Below are 17,000 nucleotides of genomic sequence, written 5' to 3'. Positions count from 1 at the left end.
TGGTAGAGTATTAAAGAGCAAGAAAAGCTAGTGTGGCTATATATCATTAATGTTCAAAAGGAACAGAAGACACTTGCTGCAAGTCTGCACTGCAATGTAGTTTAGCACAACTGCGTTGTTTCCCTTAGAAATGTGATTCATTACCAGAATTTTCACCGGTACTTTTATCGTGCTTCATGCTGTTCAGCGTTAGAAATGAGATACCGGCATAACAATACTCCACTTTACCAAATGATGAGGCCACAGGGCCACGGTAACAGAGCAACACTGAAAATGCACCACTCTGTCACCGAGACCTGTTGCTTCATGCAGATACAGCGGTAACAAGCAATGGTGTCGGTGTCGCACGCCACATCGCCAAGGTATGTCGCCTCATGCAGTTACCACTTCAATGTTCTGAACAGCCTGTCTTCAAGGCATACTCAAGGCAGGATTAGAGTCGGAAGTAGATGTGTTGCTTACAAAGAAACAAATTTGCAAATAAGTGTTTTACCATAATTGTGGGCTAAAAAAAATTTATAACCCCCTAAGGTTTGCAATTGCTACAAAGCGCCTGTTAAGCGACAACTTTTGCAGGTTGCAGAATACACTGTCAAAAGAAAGAAGCTGAAATAATAAACTTACGCTGCTAAGAGTATTGAGCTGCCTCATCAATGATATGTTGACTGATGGAGGAATCGACAGAGCCTTGTCAAAAATTGTCTTTAGGAGGTCCCGGACACCCTGAAAGACATCGCAGTGGAGTAACTTAGCAAATTTTGATCACGGCATGTTATGAAAGAAAGCCAAAAATGGTGCAAAACACAGACCTTGTAGTCGATTCCAGACACAATCTTCTGGATCAGGCACAGTGACTGGCACCAGTACTCTTCAGCCGTGTAGTGGAACTTGTCCGTGGCCAGTAGAGCATCACACACAGGCCTGTAGTCCCATGTACATTAAACCACATAGTACAACTTATTCTTGTAAGTGAAAATGAAATATCTTGCTATAGTGTTACTTTCTAGTCAATTACCACTGCCTTGCATTAGGCAAATTTTCAGCCGTTCAGTTTTCACGACACTGTAAAAGTTCACTTCAATGCTCCAATAAATTTTTTCGGGCTTTCTTTCTATTATCTCAGAGAAGATTTCAGACCAAAGTGCTGTTCAAAATTATTGAAAAGTCATTTTTAGTAGTAGAAAGGTACGTCTAGTAGATCGTAAAAAATAGAAGTGAATTTTTTTCCATTATCAATGTATTATTCCATGTGAGGTAGTGACAAACCACCATGCGCTTTGCTGGTGTTCTTTACTGAAAGACCCGTCCGGCAGACTGGCAACATAGGCTCTTCGCCTTCAGGAATATGATGTCCACATTGTTTACCGCTCCGACCACAAGCGTCACAACGCCGATGCCCTTTCCCGCTGCCCCCTGACAGCTAAGGTCGCGAGCCTTTCCTCTTCCGACGATTCCCCGTCATCGCTTCACACCGATGACATACCGTCAGCGCAGCGGAGAGATCCTAGGATAACTTCTCTCCTCGATTTCCTATCCAATCCTATGGCTGCTTCTCCATCGCATGCTCTCCGCCGTCATACTTCCCACTTCGCCATTCGTGACAACCCCTTCTACCGCTGCAACTATTACTGCGCAGATGGCCGCAAGTGGTTGCTCATTATTCCCGAGCAGCTACACTCGCAAATCTGTGACTATTTCCACGCTGACCCACAACCCGGTCACGCGGGCGTCTTTAAGACATACACTCGTCTCCGGCTGCACTACCACTGGCGAGGTGTGTACACCTTTGTACTCAAGTATGTTCACTCATGCTTCACCTGTCAACGTCGCAAGGCATCTCCTCACCGTTCTGCTGGAGAGTTGCTGCCGCTACCCTGCCCAACACGCCTTTTCGACCGCGTCAGTATCGATTTGTACGGGCCGCTTCCCTACAGTGCAGCCGTCAACCGCTGGGCTATCGTAGCCGTTGATCATCTGACGACCCAGCACCTTCACCAAATGTAGGATGGGGGGTTTATTTGATGGTACCAGGACTAGGAAGATAAGCGGCGAACACAGCCCGTAGACAGTCAAGTCGAAGACGTACAGTCATAGCAATACCACTGACTGAAATGTCCCCCGCATACTTCTTTCTCTTCACAAATGCAAGATCAAACTGGACACCGCCCCAAATACTTTTTTTCACACTGATGGTGCAAAATAAAACACATCATGCACAATAAATATCATGCTGCTTGTTTTTATAAACTTTTCAATGTGCTGTGTTTATGAGGCATGCTTTGTGATATAGATGATATCTGAAATGCCACTAGTAGCCTCACTTGAGCACTATACCGTTGTGCAGGGGAAACAACGTTGGTACCGTCACCATGACAACAGCCAGGAAGCTCTTGCCTACATAAGCACAGGAAGGGTACGCAGCCCAACCCAGCATCTGGCAGCATTCCACAGCACATTCTTGAGCCCACTTAAGCACTGTCTGAAAGCATTTGAAGAAGTTGGGGCTTGGCATTGTGCTCTTAAATTTAAGCTACAGCTTATACAGCCAGAAAGCGGTCAGCATCATAGTTGTAGTTGTTGGCACTGCGTGTCGGAAATAATGGGCGGCTCCGTAAAAAAAATTGTATCATGATAATTTGTGAATGTAATGATTGACGGTTGAATTGTGTGTGATAGGCAATGATGAGTTAATGAAATCATTGTAATATTTGACGAATTAAAGAAATGAAAAAAAAATTTAAAAATTGTAAAAAGGGGATTCAATGCGTCAATATGCCCAGAATGAAAAGCCAATGCTTGGTAATGGTAATAAAGAAAACTTATGTAATTGACCAATTATTGAAAATTTTGAAAAAGGGCTTTCAAAGATGTCAAAACGCTGAGAATGAGAAGCCAATGGTTGATGATAATTGAGAAAATTTATAGCGTGTAATTGATTAATTAACAAATTTCAACAATTAAAAGAATGGAACATTACAAAAAGGAGCATTCAAAGGTGCCAAAATTCTCAGAATAGAAAGGCAATGTTTGCTGATGCTAAGTATAAAAATAAAACTGTTACAGAAAGAAATAAAAAATTAAAAGAAATTAAAGAAGTGATAAAACTTCGTTCATGTATGTGTTAAATGCTATTGTGTCACACCCTTAGGAGCTCACGTGTCCTTGGCGTTGCGTCGAATGCAAACAGCGCATTCCGCTGAACACACACCGAGATGCATCAAGTTTCAAGAACTGTCTGAGCTTGCCAGGCTTCCTTGTCACAGGCAATAACTTGCTCAATAAGACTAAGATTTTCTTCATTTATTCACTTAAACTTCTCTCTATCTCTTGATTTATGCATGATATGAATGTCACATGAACCATACACGAATGTGATGCAACTACTTGCTTTAGTACTGATTTCTTCACTGGCAAAAAATGTCGCACAGGCACAATGCTTAGAATAGATCTGTGCCTACTCACTTTGGTTGAACGACACTAGTGGTGACAGCATGATGCAGGAGGGATAATAAGGTTTGCATTTGACGATGGTTGCTCAGGTTGGAGACCGCTGACACATACTGCTTCAAAGCACCCTCCAGTGATTCCTAAAAGTAACAATGGTTGAGCAATTTACAAAGCTTGCTTAGACAGGATGCGCAAGCACTAAGATGCATATGGTTACAAGAAAATAAATCACACTAATAGCACAACATGAACCAGTTGATGCTGTATTACTCTAGTTTGCCTTGAACATAATTATGAGCATAGACACATGAACTATCAATGCTTGTAATTGTGCAGATCCCTTCACTGCAATGAAGCTTCAAAAGATGCACAAATATAGAGCAACAAAATATTTACTATGTACTCTACAACAGTTTCAAAGCTTGAAACTTTACTGTACAGCTGCTGTGTCATAAAAAAGTGCATGAATACCCACCTGTGGAATACCGGAGAACAAGGTCTTTATGTCCTCTTGGTACGTCCGTTCCTTGAATTCCTGCATTTCTTGAGAGTGGATGATAAAGGAGTTGAACACTTCTTCCAGGGTGTCATTTTGCTGAAAGAAAAAAAGAAGAAAAGAAAAGTTGTGGGAGACCGCCGCATTTGCGGTGTAAACATGGCGAAGGTAGTTAATTTTATTTCTCTAAAGCCATTTATGAAACCACAGGTGGTGCATGGAAAGCCCTTGTGCACTTCATGCAAAATGAGTTTCTCGTCAGATCTGGTGAATAAGTTGACGATCGCTAGAAGCCCACACTGTTCAATGTTTTCCGCGGGACAAAGCCAAAATTTCTAGACCGCAGACACACACGCTGGAAGCACTAGCTGTAAGTTTTCTCGCCAAAGGGTCAAAACTGAACACTCCACGGCCAGCTTTACAATCACAGTGAAGACGGATATTCACGAGACAAGTTTCCCGCGACACACCGCTCTGGCGATGGCCGGAGTGACAGCTCCGAACAGACCCTGCCTGACATTGGACTCAGAACGCGCCGCCCAAGTTTACCTACGCTCAGCATTACGTGCACGGTGCACGATTTTACGGCACACGACAGAACAGCAATACCTTACTGAAACTTACCAAAACGTTGTCAATGTAGCGCGATACCTGGACATCTACCGCAGCCATCGGTGCTGGTCGTCAGCCACGCAGCTTCACAAGCCTAGCTGTCACTAGTCGCACCAGCAGTAAATGCTTTCATTTGCACTTTTCACGTATCATTCAGTTGGCACACCGTTTATTAATTCGCAATTTTCACTTGCAAGTTGAACAAATACCGGCACAACACTACCCACCATAACAAACAAACAACACATTAAAAAGCCGGTTATTGGATTGAATTGGATTGGATTAGATTGGAATAGATTAGATTGATGGATAGATGGATGGACGGACGAACGAGCGGACAGACGGACGGATCCTTTGTATCGGACGGCAGCTTGCGCCGCCTACTCTATGCAAATGAACTTGCGATGTCGATAGTCGTTGCTTGTGACAGTGCATATGTGCCCTTTTAGTAGTATGAATGAGATCCAACTCCTCTCACCGAAGTGTATTTTGAAGTGACATATGGTCAATAATATAATTAAAGGAGCCAACAATTTATCAGTCCAAGGTACACGTATGGGGATTTTTTTTTTTTTTAGTGTTTTTGTAGTTGATCTTAATCAAAATTAGCCATGATTTTAGAGAGAAATATTACAAGTGCAAAGCGGATGGATGGATGGGACCATCGGCGCGTTGGTTTAGAGCACAGCTCTTTGGCGCCCGTTCCTGGGTTTCGCGTTTCGCCTCATCGTCGCCGTCGGCGTTGTCCCTCGTATCCACTTTCGCGCTGCTTTCACTCCCACCTTCCTTCCCTCCCTTGCGGCGCGATTCAGTTGTTCACAGAAACAAATGTCACAGATACGGCGCCTTTCCATTCCTGTGAACCAATTATGAAAGGCACGTTTCAGAGCTCAATTGTGGAATTCACAGAGAAAAGCATCATATATTTTGATGTAGTTTGCGTATATATACATGCAGAAAAGCCTTCCCTTTTCAAAAATGTCTCTAATGGCATTGCTCTTCGGCGCCCGTTTCGCGCGTCGTCGTCGCCGTGCTTTGCCCAGTCTATCAAAAGCTGAAGTAGCTGATGAGCTGCGCTCAAATTTCGCATTAGGAATTAATTAGTACCGTAATCGTCGCCAATTTTTTCCTTACTCCGCTTTGCATTTGTATTATTTCTCTCTAAAATCATTACAGGACTATATATCTGGTAAGATCAACTACAAAAACACGTACACACAAAAAAATTATCCCCAATTACCTTGGACTCGATCTGATAAACTGTTGACTCCTTTAATTGTATCATAATGAGCCCCTCATTTCCCCTTCAATTTTCTGCTTAATATGGTCAATGAGGGCGGCTTGAAAGAATTAAAAATTAAACCCTGCGCGCGCGCGCGTGTGTGTGTGTGTGTGTGTGCGTGTGTGCGTGCGTGTGTGCGTGCGTGTGTGTGTGTGTGTGTGTGTGTGTGTGTGTGTGTGTGTGTGTGTGTGTGTGTGTGTGTGTGTGTGTGTGTGTGTGTGTGTGTGTGTGTGTGTGTGTGTGTGTGTGTGTGTGTGTGTGTGTGTGTGTGTGTGTGTGTGTGTGTGTGTGTGTGTGTGTGTGTGTGTGTGTGTGTGTGTCTAGACAACACACAGGTGTGATTCTGACTATGGGAGAGATTGCGATGTCCTAGGGAAGCCTGGGGAAGTATCAAATGAAGATACCACATGAAACATGAGACATCCCAAACAAAACTGCTCTGGGACATGTTTGGGGAGCTTAATTATTGGGACATTGATTGAGGATTTCCTTGGCATACACTACTGAATTTTCCACTGTTATTCCAGGCCCTGCCTTTTGCAGGGACCTTGTAAGAAGCATATGCAATTATGATGTCCTCCAATGCTCCCTTATAAAAAGTCATTCTGAGCTCGTACGTGTTGGTGTACCTCAGCAGACATGCCATTTTTAATTTATGTTGGGACAGAGCAGGGCTGGTGTGGGCAGAATATTGAGGTATAGAGTCGAATTTAAATGAAAAAGTGGATACGTACATGCTAGAGTTGACCATTGTCAACAATATTTGTAATTAGATATTTTTTGTGTTAAACTCACATGTTGAAAATATGGGCAGATTCAACTTTATATATATATATATATATCTTCTTTCAATGTATCTGATGAATGCGCTTGATGTGCTGAAGCAATTTTCGAGAGCATTCAAATACTTATGCTGCCTGTAGTTGAGCGTTATCTTCATGCCTAGTACTGGGGTGTTGCTTTAAATTAGCACACAAGAAATGCTATATACTAAGTACAATATATACAACACACACTCCTAATTCTTACGCATGCTATACACGATTAAAGCATATAGCAGTCTCCGTCTTTAGATGAGTGTTTATCTCAAGTATTATAAGTAGTAAAAGCGAAGAAGCAATGGGGGCTAGTTGGTTTAACATTTCAAGAATTTTTGCACACAAGGAAGCAGGAACCACGTACACAGGACAGAACAATTCTTGAAATACTATAAGTAAGGGTGTCCTAAGTGCAGGTACTGAATTGCAAATCAGCCAAGTTATATAAAATATTCTTGAGAATAGTTATTGATTTTATCTGCAGTACAATTAACTAATCAGGGTCGAATGCAACATTCCGTTAATTGAGTTTTAGCAAAGGTCAATTATCGCCCGATGTTCAATGAGAAAATCCACACCCAGAATCCCGTCTTGCAAGCAGTTCTGTATGACAAGTCTCGTAGGATAAGTACGCCCATCTGTTACTCTTGCGATGCATCCCGCAGACGACGTTATAAGGTTACCACCAGCGATGCGGATTAGCGTGTCATACCACATCTTCATTTCTTTGTCGACAATAAAAATAAAGCAATTAGTTAGAGCTGCTTTGTGTTCTTCAAAGAAGTTGGTATTGCGATAGTTGGGCGCCACGCTTATACCAATTGCAACATATGCTTTTTTGCAAACTTGTAATTCATATAGAATCTTACCCCCCTCATATCGTAGTAGGCTGCATGTAATGCAGCATATTGCATGGCCTTTTATACATTTTTTCAAAGGAGCCAATTTCTATGTTTCCGCTAATGCAATTATATGCTTACATTTGCTTCTTATATGTCCTGTGTACCACAACAGACAATCAATTGCAATCCCCCAACATAGACTATGTTGAAGAAGCACCGCCAAAATTTTAGTTAGAAATCATCGATTATCGTAGCAGGTATGGCGCCAATTATTTCTGACTACAATGACGAACCACGAGGATCTCGTTCACTCACTTTTGTACAAGAGGTGCATGATTCTAGACAATTGTTTTGGAATGTACTTAACATGGTCCTAAAGGGGAAGTAAATTGGAAGTTAACGCTTCTCGATCTAGAGACCATGAACATCTCACCGAATTTAAGACATACAGAAATCAACTACTAAACATGCAGTTTAAGAAAGCAAAGCGTGCCTACAATCAAAACAAATTTTCTCTCATATAGTACATGATCCAAAAATGCTTTTGCAAGCCTTTCATCAAATGATGTCAAGTAATAAAACCAATTTACCCTTTAAATAAATAAAAACGATATCCCTTACTCAGGTGTACCTCCGGCAAATGAATTTAACCGGTACTTCCTAAATACCGGCGCTCCTTCTGATCATCTTATGATGCATACTTTTAAACCAGTAGAGTGCTATATTAATTCAAATATTAGCAACTCAATGTTTTTATCGCCTGTTGCTGACACAGAAGCAGTATCTACAATCAATACCTTCCTAATAGATGTTCTCCTGGTGACGACAGTATACAGACAGCTCAACTAAAAGCGTGTGATCGCATAAATTTTGGGGAGTATGCTTTTGCAATAACTTAAGCTGCTCTGATCATGCTAATCATATCCGTATAAAAATACTTAGACTCTGACATTTCCTGCCTGTACAGATAAGGAGACAAATTTATTTCAGTTTAAATTATTCTCATCTCACTTACTGTAACTTGGTATGGGGTACATGTACCAAATCTGAAAAAGACATAATACACTCCCTTCAAAAACATGCATTAAAAGTGCTGCTTATGGAATGTGCAAAGGATAAATTGTTTGAAAGTCTTTGAATTGAGCCTTTTCAAGAATGCCATTAAAAAAAGTTAGCAGTTATACTTTACAAAACAGTTAAAAGGGATCTTTTCTTATTCTCTCAAACATGTACCAAGAGACCGTTGTCTTACGACTTGTGTCCGGTTTCTTTGACTGCCCCTCAAATACGCAAAAATTATGAGTCGCAGGCTATCTGCCACCAATAAGTGCAATTATGTAATAACTGCCCGGACTTGATTTCGTGCACTCTAGATTGCCACATTGTTTCTCAATTTAAAAAAAAAATATGGTCCATTGTATCAAGCCCCAGAACACCCCTTTATTAGTCTTTTGCTTGCCATAAAATCAATCCAGTGTTTCTGATTATATGCTTGTACTAGCTTTTGTGTGTCTTGCATTATTTTATTACACAATAAAACATGCTCAAATAATATGTTACTTTTCTGTTTTCAAAAGTGAGTGAAGTTTTGCTCTTACTATATAAGTATAATATATATCTTTTTTCTGCTGTTCATTTAGTCATTGTATTACTTTTATTTGCTCTGCTAGCTGCCCCTGAATTGTAAACGAGGCGTGGACTTAGTCAGGAAGCATTAAAGCCTCCATTTGTCACATCTCATGGGCTTATTGTACCTAGTGTTATATTTCCAATAAAATTCAAACTTCAAAGATCCCACGGAGACCCTCTTTAGAGGTTACAATGTCCATCTAAAACAGCACACAACACACAAAACACAGAGAAGAGCAGGACGGACAAGAGTCCTGCTCTTCTCTGTGTTTCATGTTTTATGTACGCTGTTTTAGATGGATTGCTACCAACTAGCCCGAATTTCAACATGACTGAAAGGTTAGATGTATCCCCGAAGGGAGATCGTGGGGACATCCCACAGATTATCCTGTTAGGATGTGGCAGGTGGGGATTTAAATGGGACGTCCATGAAAGTTGACATGTCGTGCGTGTGTGCATGAGTATGTGCGTGCATGTGTTTTCTTTTACCATTTGGCCTCCAGTGAAATGCAGTCGCCAAGGCCGGGACTTTCTGTGACCTTCGGATCAACAGCTCAATGCCACGCCACTGAGCCACCACGACGCATCTATGTAGTTGAGATATCAGCAGATTGCAGGAAACAAGTTATGATTATATGCAGACACGCTTGTGCTCCACACCAATATTTATTCAGTAATTAAGGCTCATTATCAGGAACAGTTGTTGCAACAAAATTTTGCTGCAAATAAATATACCTAATGACTCTGCAAAGTACGTCAACACATTTCAGCTTTCTTAAGAAGCCAAACGACATATTCAACATCATTATGACAATTTTTTTCTTCTTTTTCGCAAGAAAATAAGGGCGGAGAAGTGGCTTTTGGACGAGTGTGTAAGGCACTAGCACATCACAGAGCACATAACTAAACGCATGTGCTTGTAAAGTACAACCAAAATAGATAATGTAACAAATAGCAAGGTAACAAAGTGATCACACAGTTGCAGGTCAAAACAAAACAATAAAAAACTTGTATTGCTAAAAAAATGTGTGTTCCTGTACACTACACAACCAGAGTACATGAAACAAAGGAAACAGCATAAAGAAAGGACTTAAAGGGATGATAAAAGCGCAATGCCCATCCCAAGTCATGCCCGTGACTTCGATGCTATTCGTACAGCTAGCTTCATGAAAATTAGTTTTTTTTTATTAGTGTAAGAATGCTGATGACATAAGGACCTAACATTACACAGCCATATGAATCACTACTTACTTACACATGTAAGTACACTCAGCACCTATGATGAAGTTTTTATCACATAATTTCAAGCAGCACCACCGCTTCATGGCAGGTACTGTTCACATCAGCAAAATACTTGCACAAAAGTAGACTCCTTTTAAGATTTGTTAGCCTCAATCATAAGAGGAACTGTTTAGAAATTACAGTTCAGTCTCAGACATACAATTCATTATCATTCACTTAATATGCACAGCTGAAAGCAAAACCTTACAACAAGTTTGAAAATGCATCCTTGCACAATTACAGTCAGTATGAGCTGCAACATGCAAAATGTGGTCGGAGGTTCTCTCACACAAAAACAGGAGCCCTGTAGTGATGAAAATTTATGCATGCAGCAGTTACTTGAAAGAGTAATTTTTTCTGCAATATATGGTGGCATGTGCTACTGCCGGGAAGTTGATTTGCTTTGTTTTATGGGGCTAACGTCCCAAAGAAACTCAGGTTACAAGGGATGCCACAGTAAAGGTAAAACCACGGTAATGTTCCTGCCAGTGTACAATAAAATAAAATTAATGTGACTGCGTATCCAAGTGTTATTCCAGTCTGTTTACTGCCTTGCTAACTGCACATTGCATCACAAATGTCACACAGCACATTCTGCTTTTGAAGCATAGGAACCATTTTTTTCTCCAACATTAATCTTTGAACAAATACTGGGACATGTCCTCCCAAGTAATAAAAGGACTACCACCGCAAGAGGGGCTAGAATGCACAACAAATGATACGTTCATCTCTCAACCAGGCAGATCTCTGCTGAAAGTTCGTGTTCCAAGGGCTGACTGCAGCACACATTCTGAAATTTTGTGCACTCATATTCAACTGAACCTCTGACAACCTGAACAGATTTTCATCTCGAAAAGAATTTACAACATTACAGGCACTCTACGATACCATTATGTATGTAGCACAATGTGTCCCATTCTTAAAGACACCACTAATATTCGAGCCGTAGGCAAAATGATTACGCATAAATACAATATGTATTTGAACTCAAATTTGTACTATTTGTCTGCATACTGGCAAAGAAACAGCAAAACTGATAAAGCAGTGACAAACAGAAAATGAACTAATAAGGAATCAACATTGACGCGAAATATTTTACCAAAACATTAAGCAAAATATGATCAAATGGTTTTGCAAGGCTAGGTGGTCACTCTCAATTGTAAACTAAGCCATTTGCAGTGTAAAGACTGTGCAGGGATGGTGTGATAATATAGAGCCGTTTATATGATGGTCAATTTTTACAAAAATGACCATCCGAAATTTGGGGGCCCAACCTATATAAGGAGACAATATATCTGCAGGGTCTAAGGTAATTTTGGCCAGGCTGCGAGTAGAATGCACCCCATACCAACACCCATTTCTAGCAAGCTACATAAAACTGCACGCACAAAAAAACACATATTCATATAAAAATCGGCTTCACGAATGAAAATTTGAATTATGCACTGTTTGCCAGCCTCGCCTGTGTTGACAGTTGCTTTCCCAGCCAAGTGATAGACAGCGCAAAAGCAAACTCTCGACAACTTTCGAAATGCCTATTGGAGCAAAATCCTGAACTACAGGGCCCTCAGCAGTTCGGTTTGCCACATGTGAGGCTAGTCAGCCGTGTCATACGCGGGTTTGGAACGCAGGGAAGTGCATCATTTAATCATCTTTCACCTCTGTTGGCTTTGCAATTGCATCGTTACACACCTGTTGCTTAGAGCTACGCATTTTCTATGATGCCAGACTGGGAAACAGCTACAATGAATGCATTATGCATATATGGGTACCACCAAAATACTACAGAGCATGCTTTGGTGTTTAAAATTCTCTCACGCATTCTTTAAAGGAGATATGATGGTTTTCTCAATTTATAAGCAAGAATATTAGCGACAGTGTGCTATTATTAGTATAAAGTACCTCCTTATTTCTGCTACATAAAATGTGACAAGAGCATGATCACCGATGCATGCAGGGAAATATTATGGCTGCACCTTAAAGGGCAACTCCGGGGGTTTTTTGACATTCGAATATTCTAATAAAAATTTTACTGTAGATTCTCCTCTCCGTCCTGACGCATTCTACAAAATTTGGGCGCCGTACGATAATCCGTTCGCGCGCAACACGACTTTAAAATATGCTGTTTTCATGGCTTAAGTTGAGACTATTTCTGCCGGCAACACTGAGTTTCTGACGTCACAATCAGTATACCGGCGTTACTGTCCTCTTCCCGCATGATTATGAAATTGTGAGGCTTATATTGAACTACCTCAGACATTTTATGCAATGCTTCATGATTTCCATACTTTATTTTCACCATCCAACGCACGTACGAGTGTTTCTCTAATACTGAGTGTGACGTCACCATTTCGTCACCTGGGACGTCGTTTCTCGCCGGGAAAGCAGTTTCGGTTTCGATTTGCTGTTTTTTCTTTTTAAAAATATTTCTAATTGGAATTTCGAAAAACGGTTTTTTGTGTTCGAGTTAGGACGTGCCGAGGAATGTAATTCAACCAAAAACACAAAATGATGGGAAAACCACCGGAGTTGACCTTTAACAGCTTTTTCCTTTGGCTAGCCAGAGTAGTGGGATTGCAAACTTACATCTAAACCCGCTTTCCTTTTTTTTTTGGCTAGTAATGGGTGCGAATGGGGCGGGGGTGGGTGGGAACAACTTATACATTGCAATATGTGTTTATTACAGGAATACATATTAACCTCATGCAGATGACACCAATTGGCAATCTCAAGCATATTAAAGACATACCAGAGGCATAGCACCAATTTCCAAGTTGCATGTTTTACTTGCATGTAACGAATGTCACAGAGTCAAACCGGATTCAAGTTAGCAGCAACGAATTAGTGAAGTTTTCTAAAATATGCAGTAGCACAAATAAGAGATAAAGAAAGACGGACGGCTAACAGAAGATGCTTATGTGCAGTAGTTATCTAGTGCTTTTTTCCCATATTTCGTAGCCTCATTGATTCTTTATGATGCAGGAAGCAAACATAAAAGGTAGACAAGCTCATGAGAAATCATGTAGCCATGACCACACTCATGGACTGGTTGAGAAGATGTGGTATTAAGCCCCCTCCAGCAAAAATGTGGCTGATCATCTGCATGAAACAAGCACTTTTGTCCGCCCACATTCCTTCTTCCATGAGTTAGGTAAGTACACCTTCCATTAGCGACAAGGAAAACTTTCTGGTTAACTCAAACCATGTAGTACTGGCACCAGCATAATTATTTTGGACATCCTTGTCCCTCATCATGCTGGTGCAGCTAGTAAACCCTCAAATTAATTTTTAACGCAATCCTGCACAGTTGGTAAAAACACACACACACACGCACGAACACACCCACACATACTTATATATATATATACAGTCGAACTCAGATATATCGAACCAAGATAACTTGAATTTTGGTTATCAAACTAATAGAATATCCCCTTGAAAATCCCACGTAAAAGTATAGGAAAGCTGTGTTGTATATCGAACTCCAATTTCACTGGTTGTTTGACATATCGAACTCCGCACCGCGCACTGAAAGGTGCGCCTTCCTCAAAGACAATCTCATCATTCTTGGCATCTATGAATCAATGAAAGCAAGTGGTCAGCTGTGATCATGACACCGGCTTTTAGCATTGCTCGCTTCAAACGGCATTTTGCAGCTATCCCGCTGTGGGTGTGGGTGTGGACTCCGCCTGCCTCAAGCGCGGCATGATAAATCGAACCAGGCTTGTGCAATCAAGCCATTACGGGCACTCTGCCAAGTTCACTCCCCGCCACCGCAGGAGCTAGCATAAAAAGTATAGTTATAGTAAAAAAATTGGAGGCTTATCAAGGTTAAGCCCAGTGGATGCGAAGCATGTTAAGCAGCTGCCTCAGTGTGGATGGGGCTAAGTAACGGAGACGTGGTTTTAGGTTAATCGTCGTACTTTATTCTTTGCAGCCCGACAAATACACTCTTATGGTCCGTAAATGCATGACTCTTGGTTTGCACGTCACTTACGCATACACGCCTGGCGCAAAGACGCTGGCGCGGTTGCGGGCACAGAGACTGACGCGACGGCGGGCGCGCGCCGCTTCATCCCTGGCATGACGTCACGCATGACGTCCGCCGGGCGACGTCCGACGGCGCGATATGAGGCCCCATCTGCAGCCGGTGTGACGTCATCACGTGATGTCATGTCACGTGACCCCACTTCAGGGTCAATGGTGGCCATCGCCGGGTGTCGCGCGAAGGCCCGAAACCTACGTTAATATGCTTCGCATAAAAAATAAACACACCATGGTGCTATCACCTTGGCGCGCTGCCAATAAATGAGCTGTGGATGCGATGGCCGAAACGGAGGGACGTGCCACTGACTTAGCTTTTTTCTTCAAATTCTTGGCAGAAAAAGTGGAGGGTGGGTTCATTATGCCAGGGGGTCGATTATGCGACAAATACGGTATCAATTTTCACGATCGCAAGCGGCATTTCAAGCCGATTTCTGTATATCGAATTATCGATATGTTGAACTATTTTGCGATCCCCTTCGAGTGCGATATATCTGGATTCGACTGTATACAAATTACTGGTAAAAGAAAGGAAAGTGAACTTAACAAAAATATGCTAGTACAATGCTGCATAGCCAAGTCCATGACTACACAAGTGCACAAAAGCACAGCAGTAACAAATACGGTTATGAATATTCAAGGCTTTTAAGCGGCACCATTTGCAACAGTCATTTTACAAGAGTCTACTTACAACTACCTTTGTGCAAGAGATTAGCAGAAAAAAAAAACAACAACAGAAAAAAACGTGTTGCAATAATCAACAGCCTTCGGGCCAAAAAAGTGCGCATTCATGTCCAGAAAGTGATGATCAAGTAAGCTGTAAAATATTCCATAATAAGAAAACAAATCATATCCCAATTGGTTAAAATGATACCCATTACAGGCAACCTGCCAAACAGTACAAACTTAAAAGAAAAGTGTTTTATAAATCTGCAAGTCTAAGTGTACACAAGACAATCAAAAAAAAAAAACACACAACAAAAATGTTAACACTGTGGTACTATTTGTACAATTCTGCACTCTAATGTAAAAGTTGGACAGTCACTGGAAACACACAAATATTAGTCTAGCAATACTTTAAAGGTTACGCCTTTTTCATAAATGGTTCTGTTACACCTGACAAGTCTATCGGACTCAGCAACATTTTGTAAACACTTCTGTGACCATTGCACAAATTAAAAATTTTACAAAGAATGCTTAAATATAGTACAGACACAGTTAAAAAATACATCAAGTCCATGTTCAAACATTGTTATGCTTAAGAAAAACCGACGTAGAAAATGATATGAGACACAGGACGTTTTGTACGTCGGTTTTTCTTAAGCGCAACAATGTTTGAACATGTCAGTCACCAACTAGCCCAACTAGAAACCCTCTTGAACAAGTCCATGTCTCCAGAAACACAAACATTACTAAATCCTACCACACAAGCCTTGTCTTACTCCCATAAGTTGTTACGCAGTAGCAAAGAAGCAAACAGTGAAGATCAATTGCATGTAACATATAATATACAAAACTTAGCAGGTTTCCAAATGATATCATTGTGCACGAGCTCCGCATGTTTTTAAACAATGACTGACTAGGTGTGGGTTAATAGTGTGATGCCCTACAATAAATAACATTCATAGCTTAAGGATTACAGCAAAGATCCCTAAATTGATTTCAGCTGCCTGAGTTTGTCTAGCATTGAAATACTATCAGCACCCAGCTGGTTTTAAATTTTCCCTCCATTTACACACAGGCATCACAGCTCAGTATCACGCCAATGATGTAAGGTCAGGTAGTTGAACACATACGCCACTCGGCCACTGTGACGATCCTAATTATGTGCCAAAGACATGATCGTGACGAAAATGGGAGGCTTATGCTATAGGCAGATTCAAGCAGCCAATAATAAAATTCTGAGTTTGAACAAATAGATTCCAGTGCATGGAAGCTGGTAAAAGCAGCACAACGGTGGAAGAACATTGTGAGAAGGACATCATGCCAGTGCAGTTACTATGCATATGCTTGCGATGCTTTCACGACCATAATAGTGATTCTGTGGCATCTTATACCAAGACAAAGTGCATGTGGCAATACAAGACCATCACTCTCGCAATGTGGACAATGCACAAGATCACGAAGGTGCCTCTGAGCTGCGGTAAAGTTTTCGCATCCTTCTCAGCAGTGGCTCCGGCCTCTCGGAGCCTTCGTCCACTCTAGACACCTGAAACCTTGACACACGACGAAACGGGAAGAAACCTGGCCTCTTCCTGCCAGCTTGCTTGCCGTGGGTGGGTGAAGAATCCGCCTCCTGAGCAAAGTGAGAATAGCAAAGCACTCTTCCACCGCTAATTGACTTTCACCCAAGAAATTACCACTGAAGTATACTTGTAATGCTGCAAAATTAAACTGTGCCTAGGCCACAAAATTTCAGTGGTATCCCGGCCCCACAGTTGTGCATGCTCAGGTTCAGCCACTCAGATGTAAATGCTCAGCCAGGGACTTCAAGGTCCACATGGATTAGCTGAGCTTCATTAGTAACCAGATAAATACAGTTATATAAT

The 17,000-nt window shown here is 41.4% G+C and overlaps 2 protein-coding genes across 5 annotated transcripts in view; both read right to left on the bottom strand.

Annotated features, from left to right (window-relative positions):
* The window catches only part of MED23 (mediator complex subunit 23), a 49,087-nt gene extending 44,213 nt beyond the window's left edge, over positions 1-4,874 (bottom strand). Inside the window, exons 1-5 of the mRNA XM_084578147.1 lie at positions 4,568-4,874; positions 3,923-4,042; positions 3,463-3,587; positions 810-921; positions 625-723 (exon numbers count right to left, since the gene is read on the bottom strand). Of these exons, the coding sequence (XP_084434273.1) occupies positions 625-723; positions 810-921; positions 3,463-3,587; positions 3,923-4,042; positions 4,568-4,615 (504 nt within the window). The 5' untranslated portion in view covers positions 4,616-4,874. The remainder of the gene's footprint in view (positions 1-624; positions 724-809; positions 922-3,462; positions 3,588-3,922; positions 4,043-4,567) is intronic.
* Positions 4,875-12,924: 8,050 nt separating this feature from the next.
* The window catches only part of LOC146178326 (uncharacterized), a 44,245-nt gene continuing 40,169 nt past the window's right edge, over positions 12,925-17,000 (bottom strand). For all 4 annotated transcript variants that reach the window (XM_084578143.1, XM_084578141.1, XM_084578144.1 and 1 more), the window contains exon 20: positions 12,925-16,747. In XM_084578143.1, the coding sequence (XP_084434269.1) occupies positions 16,571-16,747 (177 nt within the window). In that variant the 3' untranslated portion in view covers positions 12,925-16,570. The remainder of the gene's footprint in view (positions 16,748-17,000) is intronic.

Source organism: Amblyomma maculatum, chromosome 9, assembly GCF_055883805.1.
Source record: "Amblyomma maculatum isolate TAMU_Amacu chromosome 9, ASM5588380v1, whole genome shotgun sequence".
NCBI classification, from domain to species: Eukaryota; Metazoa; Arthropoda; class Arachnida; order Ixodida; family Ixodidae; genus Amblyomma; species Amblyomma maculatum.
This window is presented reverse-complemented; position numbering and strand designations above follow the sequence as displayed.